The 10,851-nt window shown below is 35.7% G+C and overlaps 2 protein-coding genes across 4 annotated transcripts; one reads left to right on the top strand and one right to left on the bottom strand.

Moving 5' to 3' along the window:
- Positions 1 to 253: 253 nt before the first annotated feature.
- Positions 254 to 1,096, top strand: LOC113345662. 2 transcript variants are annotated; one of them, XM_026589389.1, is made up of 2 exons: positions 254 to 450; positions 566 to 1,096. In XM_026589389.1, exons 1-2 carry the CDS (start codon positions 375 to 377, stop codon positions 949 to 951), a joined length of 462 nt encoding a protein of 153 aa, XP_026445174.1. In that variant the 5' UTR covers positions 254 to 374; the 3' UTR covers positions 952 to 1,096. The 2 variants fall into 2 exon arrangements, with proteins under 2 accessions (XP_026445174.1, XP_026445175.1); XM_026589390.1 differs by having other exon boundaries at positions 271 to 450; positions 569 to 1,096.
- A 165-nt stretch (positions 1,097 to 1,261) lies between these two features.
- Positions 1,262 to 5,799, bottom strand: LOC113345661. 2 transcript variants are annotated; one of them, XM_026589388.1, is made up of 10 exons: positions 4,948 to 5,799; positions 4,144 to 4,235; positions 3,863 to 3,971; positions 3,474 to 3,736; positions 3,170 to 3,301; positions 2,974 to 3,096; positions 2,622 to 2,771; positions 2,250 to 2,467; positions 1,988 to 2,141; positions 1,262 to 1,862 (listed from the first exon to the last, which is right to left on the bottom strand). In XM_026589388.1, exons 1-10 carry the CDS (start codon positions 5,162 to 5,164, stop codon positions 1,644 to 1,646), a joined length of 1,677 nt encoding a protein of 558 aa, XP_026445173.1. In that variant the 5' UTR covers positions 5,165 to 5,799; the 3' UTR covers positions 1,262 to 1,643. The 2 variants fall into 2 exon arrangements, with proteins under 2 accessions (XP_026445173.1, XP_026445172.1); XM_026589387.1 differs by having other exon boundaries at positions 2,250 to 2,473; positions 4,948 to 5,798.
- Positions 5,800 to 10,851: the final 5,052 nt, after the last annotated feature.

Here is a 10,851-nt window from a genome sequence, read left to right as displayed (position 1 = left end):
TTTGATGGAAATGTAGTGCACAATGATGAGAAGAGCAAATGTTGTTCACAATAATGAGAAGAGCATTACAGGAAAAACATAGCTCGGATCCTATCTGGTCTTCATTTTGACAATGGTAACGGAACTTCCGGCCCTCTTCTTAATTATCTTTCTATCTACTGTATATAATATACTAGTAATCACCATCTATTCTCTTGAGTTCATCAATAGAACTAAATAACTTTAAAATATATCAATTTGACATAAACTCAATCATAAGCAACATACTTTCGAAATGGACTACTCTACCATCTTCACATCTTCTATAAAAAAACCCTATAGCCTCAGTATATACATACGCAGTCTATCAAGAACACAACAAAAAGGCATTAAGCATGGTGGGAATTACTAGTCTCAGATCTTTCATTTTGCTCTCCATGTGTTTTAGCTTCATTTTCCTTTCAAATCAAGGTGAGTAAGTATTAACATGTCTACCTATTTATATTATACAGAGATTGGGGTTGTTTTTTGAGTTATAATAACGTCATAAACTCCTAGGACTAATTGGTTATGGTGTTGTATGCAGCAGGTCCGATAACGTTTGTAAGCTCCTGCGATGAACCAGAAGCAGCGCCCGCCCTCAGTCCAGGAGGAGTCACCCAGCCAAATGAACCAGAAGCAGGGCCAGCCCCTAATCCAGAAGCATGTGACAATCCAGAAGGATGTAACGAACCAGAAACAGGGCCGCCGCCCCCACCTCCGCCATGTGAATGGGATGAGACATGTGGAGATCCATGGCCGGAGGTGAGACTAGAAGGAGATGGATGTGACCTCATTGTGGAAAGCGGTGTCTGTGACAATTGGGGATGTGGATATTTTACATGCGAAGATAACTGCCCAGTTTATGGGACTCGTGAGCAGGGTTGTGTCTGGGATGAGTGGCTTAAGAAGCCTCGCTGCATCTGTCGCTGATCACGTTAACTTCCGACTCTACCACCGTTACTTGTCAATGACTGATAGAATCTGTGTACTGTTATTAATTTTAAATTCTCCTGAGAATAAATTCATCCCGATCATAAATAAATTGAAAAAACAAATGGTAGTAAAACTTGCTTGATGTCGCTAGTTCCATTTGACCACTGTCTGCAATACTCATAAATCCTCTGGCTGTTCTGACGGCAACAAATTCCTGAGTGGTGTTTCGATTAAAATTTAACAGAAACGCTAGCAAACAGCGGCCAAAGTTCCTACTATTGAACTCTCAAATGCTAGCAAGAAAGAGGAATAAAATTACAGTCAATGGATAGAAGATAGGGAGACGTATATAAGTAGTAAGTAGAAGGCAATATAAATTTGTTACATGGTTTCTATATTGTAGAAGATCAAAATTTACAGTATAGGAAGAAGTTCCAAGGAAACCCGAAATGTATATTTCCTTCTGTTTCATTCTTTCTGTTTTTTTCTTATTTACTTATTCTGTAGAGTGGTATTTATACTTACTGTATTCAACTTAAGCCCTGCCTTACACTTTATAACTACTTCGGGCTTCGAAACCCTACACTGTAAACTTGTCGACATGGTTGTTTTTCTGCACGTGATGGGTTCTTAACCAGACCCACCATGGGGAGAAAGTGATTTGTTTCGGAAGGAAAAGATTAAGAGTTTCATGCTCTAATCAACAGCTCATAAACGTTACTATTATTATCTCCCCCAACACGTTTAAGCATTTCAAAGCTTCGTCTACTTCCTAAGAAATCAATACGTTTGAATTGCACAATACCGTTCTTGAAAGATTCTTGGCTGGCATAAATTGATCGGAGCTTGTCTGCGTGTCTAGAATCAGTGTGAATAGCAGCATTTACTTCATTCTGTGACAAATTTTCCTGCAAATGACGAAATCTCTCATATTGGACATAAAGTAAAGGATGCATATAGAGAAATAAAACTTTTGCTTCTTGGAATGGGTGAAGGTGGAGTGGAGAACTAAGAAAATTGTTCATGAATGTACCTGATAAAATGCATAAACATGATCCAACACTTGCAAACACGCAAAACCTTTATCGCTGAAAAATGTTCTAGAAGAAGGCCCCATCTCCCCAAACCGATCAATTGGGAACAATATGGTAAGAAAATGACTCTTGAATACCAACTCTGATTTCTCACTGCGAACTCGCATGTACAAGAAACGAATACATTCAGGAAATCAGAGGAGAACACCAAAACAACATAAATAGCAGTTCTATAATATAACGAATTGCCAAAGATGGTACCTTTCTCTTAGAGGACGAGAAAAATGCTCAAATGTAGTTTCTGATTCCTTTCCGTCTGCTCTTGCATCAAAGAACATGGATGTGTGTTGTTCATTAGAATCCTCTGTTCCAGAAGAGTCCGTGTAGATACAAGCAGATGAAGTTGGCTCTGATATAGACCAGCAGATTGAATCTAAAAGGCTGCTAGGTGTAATTGGACGAATCGGAGTTTGACAAGTCTGCATCTACGAAAAGAAGAAGAAAAATTGAGAGGGCCAGGAAGAAAAGTAAACGTCGCCTAAAAGACAAAAGACAAGCATATCTCTAACACCCCGTCATTCAATATTAACAGCCCACCACTCAAGTAAAAGTATCACTGACTTTTACAGTTACCTGCATGCGGCGACCTCGGCGATTTCTAACTCCAGTTTTGGCCAAACTAACCAGCTGTTGCCTCTCTACTGGGCTCTCTGTGCTTTTTCTACCTGCTTGACGCTCTCTGGAATTGGGATCACGTTGGATACCATCAACCCCATCAGTATCCTGAAACATTGAGGTTATTAAAATTTAATGTAAGAACCATCGTCTTCAAAGCACAAAAGTTACACTCCGTATTTCCAAGTCTAGCTGTTTTACGAGTATAAGCACTATATAATTTACGAAAATCCAGATATGATTGTCAAAAGTTATCTCTCTTCCTGAAAAGCATATTCTAAATTACTCAAATAATATGGACAACAAATACCTGCCCAGAAATGCCATTTTGAAAATCTTCTAGCAACACTGTCACTTGCTTAGCTAGGTCAGTGGACAATTGAACGAGTCTCTGCGATGATTTTTCCTTTGCTGTTTTGAGGATCCACAGAGGCTGAAACATTTCGAGATTAGTCCGCAGCCAAATAAAATTAAAGTAACTTCTTTCTAAGTAGGAAACAACTTACAGTGACTAAATTATTCGTATGGCCCAAGTATTTCTGGACTGAAGGTCCTTCACATACTATATGTGTTGCTCCGCATCCAACAAACCAGTGATCTACAAACTTAGCACCTTCCCTAGTTGCTGCATCAATGACCTACGAAAACATATCCAATTATCTTCAGTGAATATTTTTTCCATTGTAAAAGAATCTCCAAAGAGGTGAAAGTAGGAAAATAAATACGATACCAAGAGAATACAACTCTCGAGTGAAAACTTCAAATTTCAACTCGGAAAATTGCTTAATGCAATTGGTTTCTCCACTGTACCTTACGTTTCAGCTCAGCCGAAAGTTCTGAATCAAGATACATGAACTGGCCAGCAAATACTGATTCTTTACTCCTAAAAGCTTCTTTTCCAGCCCCCTGTAACTGGGATTGCTCACTTAATCTGGATTGTTTTGTAACTTCATGCACCCCAACAGGGAGACAGGATTTCTCACTGCCATTGGATCCAACTACTCTATTGAAGTCTAATTGCGCAACATTTTCGATCACATTTTTAACAGCATAAAGTGATTCACTCAACCTAGCTGCAAGAAGCACACTCTTTCATTGTTAAAGGGACATCAATGCCGCATGTATCCTCTTCCACAAAGCTAGACAGGAATTATTGATGTGAAATGAAAATAGGTAGACATTAATAACATTGCACTCACCATTCCTTCTAACACTGTCTACAAACCATCCCAAGGTAACAACTAATAGGCCATTTCTCAATCCATGCTTCAAAGCATGCTCATATTTGTACGAGTATCCACCAAAGCTGTAAGACGGGTTAAGGAAAATACAGAACGAACAAAGTTTTTTCACATGTCATAGATTAAAAGTACTTGAACCAAGATTAAAGAATAGGAAAAGACATTGACATCGTTTATAAGTTTGTAACCTAGAAAGCACGTATACGTTAGTCTCCAAAATATTTCAGGCAAAAGGATATCTGAACAACCAGATGAGTGCACTGTGGATGCAGATTAGGACTGTATTGACCCCCCAACTTTTCCGTTGCATTCATAACTTGCTTTCTCGCTTCTGCCATGTTATAAACCATAAACATGAATAAGACCAACTTTAACAACTCAAACAAAAGAGAGAATAAATTACCAAATAGAAGTTACACAATTAAAGAGAAACAGCAACTAGGCCTCGGATGCAAGAAATGTAGAACATAGCACAAATCAATTAGACGACATGAGAATTGTACGGTACGGAGCAATAAAACATCCAATTTTTGTGCACCGACTTCTTCAGATTATGCTTATTACATACAGTAGCAATGGAACAGTAGTTCCAAATGGACTTGGAAATCGGACCAACTTTAACAACTTGAACAAGAGAGAAATTAAATTCTTAAGTAGAATACAGAATGAAAGAGAAACAGCAACTAGGCATCTGATGCAAGCAATGTAGAACATAGCACAAATCAACTAGACGACATGTGAATCTTACGATATGGAGCAATAGAACAGTAGTTCTAAATGGACTTGGATCAAACAACACTGAAGTAGAAATAAGGTTGAAGCCGCAGTATATCAGCATGTATCATATAGGACCAGTTAGCAGTGCACTCTACAAACAAGATTCATTCAATTCATTCCATTTCTGTCTATTAAGTGTTTTGTGTTCATATCCTTCCCTAGAACTCTTAAACAATCTAATACGAAAAAACGGAAATTAACTATACGATGAAGACCATATCAAGACATTATAATTGAAAACTGGTGACTAAACTAACAATTCATACCTTTGGATAGTCCAGTAACACAAATGACCAAACCAGTGAATGGACCACCAACCCCACCACCACCACCACATTCAGAAGCAGCCGATGAAGGCACAGAAGACATGGATTCAATCAATTTCAAGTTCCTCAATGCATTCAATGAAGATGAAAAATCAACAATCAATTTAGAACACCCTTTACTACTAACAACCTCCACAACTCTCCCACCACTACCCATGACTACAACTTCTCAAAATTCAACACAAAATTTTCATTAAATTGAACAAATATCTTCTTTTGAGATCTCATTACACTCAAAATCATTCCAGACACTGTAAAAAGTAAAAGAAACAAGGCGGGAGAAATTCAAAGGACAAGAAAAATTAGTAAAAATTTGTACAAGTGGAAACTTTATTGGAACTGATATGATATTCTTCTTGTCCCTTCAGAACCCAGGATTTTTTCAAGCTTTTTTGACCTAAAAATTAAAGGAAGAAATCAAACTCTTATATCAAAAGGGGGTTTAAGAAGAAGAAGAATGTGAGAAAAGTTTTTTCCTTTATCGATAAAAACACAAACTTTACTAACAAAAAGAAGAAGAAAACAAAGACCCAATTTGATAAAAATGGAGATTTTCAATTCTGAGAAAAAACTTCCGAAAATAGAAATTTCAGGAACTAGTGGATACAAAATTGAAGCAACTCAGTCAAAATTTACTGAAAGTGTATAGAAAATATTGAATTTTGAGATTGAGATTTGAAAATGAAGAAATTGTTACAGAGAACAAGTGAAAAGTTTCTGGAAATTTCTGATTTGAGAACTAAACAGAGAACGGGATTTTCATGATGGAAAGAAGGAAGAAAAGTAGAAGGCACGAGAAATTTTAAAAACCGGAATATATTTACTAAATGAGATACTTACTTTACATACTATTACGAATTTGCCATAATGGGATTTTTGGTTTTTGTATGGAAATGGCAATTTTACCCTTTTGTGGAGATTTATTTATTTATTTTTTTTATTTATTTACGAGGGATCATGTGCATAGTATTGTTAAATACAGGTGCATGGCTCTAATTTCCGGTGAAGTAGCCAGATTGCTCTACCCAATGTCATCCTAGTGCATGGGATGGGACCTAAAAACTCTTCTGCTATCCGGTGGAAAATTTGGTGAGCAGAAGCTATTCTCTGGAAAGATATAGATCACTCGGTACATTAATATGAGGATTCATTATTGAAACATTTCATTGTAGATATGGTGCCGGAAACCGCCGGGTTGTTATTTTTCCGAAGAAAAGACTAACCTTATTACATAAAATGAGAAAATTGATTTAGGAAATCGGGAACCTTGTAGAAGTTTTTGAAGATTATAAAACAATCATACAAGTCGTAGAGTCTCTAACAATTCTTGCCTATTAATCTATTTTTCAAAGTTAAAAACTGTTTTAGAAAACCTTTTCTTCTCTCACAAAGGAGAAGACCAAACATCAGAGGCCAAAATAAAATTGATGTTAAAAAGAAATACAGTATGAATCAAAGTGCAAGGTAATGATTGGATCAAATCTACCCCAATTGATCATCACAACATGTAAATAACATGAGCTGGAGTTTTTAATTTTAGATTGTCTAATGCAATCAAGGAATCAGTGACCCAATTAGTTGTAACAGTAGCCAAGAAAAAAAGTAGCTCAAATGTCTCAAATTATAACCAAAGTGTCTAAAGTTGCAATAGTCATTTGAATCAGTCCTTAGATGTCTGTAACGAAACGAATCGACGGGATGACTCAGCTTTGGAAACGAGGTAGTAACGTATGAACTTGGAGATGATTTTGAAAGAATTGTTGTTGTTTTTGTTTTCATTACTAAGCCAATACAAGTAAATCTAAAACTATATCAACACTACTGACACCACTGACTAACCTTTAAGACACCACTAACTAACCTTTAAGAAAAGGAAAAAACTACTTTAACATAGACGGACAAACCTAATGGATTAACCACAACAAGACTAAAACTATTAAAACCTGAAACTAAAAGAGCAAACAACAGAGCAAGTCACCGGAGAAGAACCTGTTGCAGCAACTTGGTTGGAGGACATCACTGAAAGTAAATGTAGGAACTGTTATCTTCTCAAATGAACAAATCTGCACCAAATTAACGGTCAATGTATCCCCAATCCAAACTTCAAAAATTACAAAAGGTCAGTCGGAAAACCCAAATCAAGCACTAGAAACGTGAAGGATAGACGAGAAAATTAGGGAGTAGCAAGAATAGGTTTAAACAAAGCTAGAGCTGAGGATAATTTGAGCAAAACGACATTCACTGTCTTAGGGTTTTCTCTTCTAGTTCTCGGAAAAAAAATGCCACTCCTTATATGTTTTGGTACGTTATTGTTAGTTGAGTGCAACTTTTATATTTATTCTATCCAGACGTAACCACGCTCTTTGTGTTTAGATTTAGCCATTCTACAAAGAAAAATTTATATACCTTAAACTTTAATTTAAACGTACAGTTTCGAGAGTATCAATGTTTAACAACTTCACTACTTTAAATTTTCACGATTCCTCGTAAATAGCTCAAAGAAATACTGTATGAGTTCTAGGATTTAGTTTTGGTTCACATAAAATATTAATTACATCAATTTCCATTTAAGAAAACTAGAAGTTAAGTTTTAAAAAGAATATCAGTAAAATTTTATTGACAGAAGTACGACGAAAAGAAGTAGAAAAATGAGACGTTTTAAGATAATACTTGTTTAAATATATTTCGAATACATAATTATGTTATCAGTCATTTTAGAAATATGGTTAATAGTTTTATCATTTTACTAAGTTACTGTTTATTATTTGAAAAATTTTAAACTATTAGAAAACTTATGCTTATTGAGAAAGCAATGTCTCTGATCTAATTTTAAGCACTTAGAGCAGTTTCTATGGAATGAACAAACTCAGAATTTGTTCATTTTGCTCCCACTATGAAATGAACAAACGTGGAAAATGGATGTTCAAATCAACAGTTGTGTTGATTTGAACATCGAGTCGGAATAACAAGCGCGCGCTTGAGAGAACGACGCGCGATCTTGCCAAAAACGCTGGCGTCAGAAGGATGAGCGCTGGAATTGGAAGAAAAAACGCCCCTTACTTTTCTCTCTCCGAAACCCGGTTATTATATTTAAGGTTTATTTTTTATTATTTGTTTTATTAGTTAAATATTTCGTGGGGCCCGATTCTTATTAGTTTATATAAATAAAAAAAAACTAGTCATAAAAACCCAAGGTGACCAAACTTGTGGTACAAAAACCCCACTCAAATGTTGGGATCCATTAAAACTCCATCGTAAACAAAATTGATACAAAACCCCCCAAATTTTTAAAACTTGATACAAAAACCCCAAATTTAAATGTTGGTTTCATCAAATTTTATTTTGGTCTCATCAAACCAACATTTAAATTTGGGGTTTTTGTGTTAATTTTGTTTTGATGGGGTTTTTGTGTTACTTTTGTTTTGATGGGTTTTTTGTGGAAGGATGGTGACACCTCTGGGGTTATAACTCGCGGACCATAAATAAAATCATTAGTGTGACCCAACTCTTATTAGTTTATGTTAATAAAATCAATAATGGAATCCTAAAATATTAGATTTGTTCATTTTACCTTGTTTCCCATAATGGAGAATGCAGTTCGTTCATTCACATGGCTCGACAAATTTTTATTTTTGTTCATTGCCACAGGAACTGCTCTTAGATTAGAACATTTTCAAATATAATCCATCAAAAAAAAATTATGAAATAACTTGTCCCCTCTTTCCGAGAGAAGTCAAACAATGTCTTCCAAATTTCATTTTCAAATAGAGGGGTAAATAACAGAAAAGGGTAAAATCGTCACTAAAAACGAATAATAATGTATACAGTTATCGATCCTTTTCCTGCAGCTTGAAGTTAGCTTACAACTTTTTTCCATTTTTTGATGATCAACTTAATAATGATGATGAAAGGAGTTCCATAGTTGACCACTATTCTCATTTAATAATTTGGTGGTTCTCGGTGGAATGCATACTCTAAGTTCCATAAGCTAATGACACATGTCTTGGTACTTAATGAGCAACCTAATCACAGCACTAGTATTATATGCAAAAGCGTAGAGAAAATGCCAAACCCAACATCATTGTCTGTGGATGAAAACAAGTGCAACATACACTAGACTGACTATAACAAAAATTCAAAGGAAAAGCTGAGATTCTCACCGGAAAGCGGTAGATATAAATGTCTATGTCCAACAATGGTACATAAGTGTATCAACAGAAAAATGAAAAATTAACACATAAGATCCATTTATCATTTTCAACAAAAGCTTACGGCAAGAATTGGTAAATGTTATTTTGCGTGTTGTGGCTACTACAGTGCCTCCGACTCACTAACATTTACATCATCATAGCAACAATTATAAACATTGTGCAGATATCACTATAATTACAGTGATAAAGTCATTAGGTAATAATATCCTGACTAAATTGGGACCTATGCCACTTAATTGGGGCCTGTAGATTACTTCATCTATCCAATTCACAATGATAAGGGGTGTTTAATATTTATGTAAACCACCAAAATTATCCTCAAAAAATTAATATTACTAAATTATCTCCATAAATCCTTAATAAACCTAACTAACAAAAATCAGTTTTTATTTCTAACATAAAAACTTATTCATCTCCTCCACTCCCTCTTTTTCCATTTTTTTGAAACCAAAAGTCGTCGATGATCGACGATTCAAAAACGACTAATCGTTTTCTTTCTTCCATAAAATGTCGAAACCAAGAACTAAGTATGCTACTAATAGGAATCATTCTAGCGACGACGATCCCGGGCTTGTTAAAGCGGTTCGAAATAGAACGAGGGAAGTGCAAGAACAATCCGAAGCCTCTCGTATCGCACAGGAGGAAGAAATGGGTCGAATCAGGTACTTTTCTATCAATCCAATCCTCTAAACTAGGTTTTAGTAACATGATTTAGGTTAGAAATCGAGAATTTTGAAATCCAAAAATTTCAGTGTTTACAGAATCAGATTACGTTAGTCACGAAGTAACCTGATTCTTATTAGAAACAGATTATGTTCATAAACTTATAGTCCGATTGTTCTGCATGTGAAAAGGAATCGGGGAACGTTAGTGTATAAATATCCCGATTGTTGTAGCCAATCTTCCTGGATCTTATTTTGTTGGAATCGGATTACATATGTCTTAACAAAAATCGATTGTTAATTTTAGAAACGGACTTTATATGTATATCGAGTAAACCGATTTCATGAATCGGTTCACATTAGCACTTGCAAAAATCCGATTGTTAATTTTATATGTTTGGAATCGGATTTCATATGTATATCGAGTAAACCGATTATATACCCTGACTTTAAAAATGCATTCTATTCCATTGTTTTTTTTTGCTTAAATCCGTATTCTACAGGCAAAAAAATCAAGCCGAAAAGAAATATAAGAAGAAACATGACCATGCTACTCCTAAGCCTTTGGGACCTCGTCGAAAAGACGGTAAAAATTTGAATGCTTCCCACCGAAGGGGCACATGGAGTAAATCCAAAGGGATCAGCATCAATGACCCACCACCTTGAGCGGAGCAACAAACATATGAAGAACCTGATTATGATACACCTACTGAATAATAAGGTGGTGAGGAGGAGAGGATTGAAGAAAAAAGTGGTGGCAAGGAAGGTGGTGAAGAATAAAGTGAAGAAGAATAACTTGGCAAGGACGGTGGTGAAGAAGAAAGTGATGAGAGTGAAAGTGATGAAGATGCCCGTGGCAAGAAAGGTGTTGAAGAAGAAAGTGATGAGAGTGAAAGTGATGAAGAAGAATATGACAAAGAAGGTGGTGAAGAAGAAAGTGATGAGAGTGAAAGTGATGAAGAAGAAGGTGA

The sequence above is a fragment of the Papaver somniferum genome, unplaced genomic scaffold (assembly GCF_003573695.1).
Source record: "Papaver somniferum cultivar HN1 unplaced genomic scaffold, ASM357369v1 unplaced-scaffold_812, whole genome shotgun sequence".
NCBI lineage: Eukaryota > Viridiplantae > Streptophyta > Magnoliopsida > Ranunculales > Papaveraceae > Papaver > Papaver somniferum.
This window is presented reverse-complemented; position numbering and strand designations above follow the sequence as displayed.

Bases quoted from the DNA above. Each gene is read 5' to 3' on its own strand.
- LOC113345662 (XM_026589389.1), top strand. From the start codon at position 375: ATGGTGGGAATTACTAGTCTCAGATCTTTCATTTTGCTCTCCATGTGT. The intron at 451-565 runs GTGAGTAAGTAT...TGTTGTATGCAG, and splicing joins CATTTTCCTTTCAAATCAAG to CAGGTCCGATAACGTTTGTA.
- LOC113345661 (XM_026589387.1), bottom strand. From the start codon at position 5,164: ATGGGTAGTGGTGGGAGAGTTGTGGAGGTTGTTAGTAGTAAAGGGTGT. The intron at 2,772-2,973 runs GTATTTGTTGTC...TCAATGTTTCAG, and splicing joins AAAATGGCATTTCTGGGCAG to GATACTGATGGGGTTGATGG. The intron at 2,142-2,249 runs GTACCATCTTTG...GCGAGTTCGCAG, and splicing joins TCTCGTCCTCTAAGAGAAAG to TGAGAAATCAGAGTTGGTAT.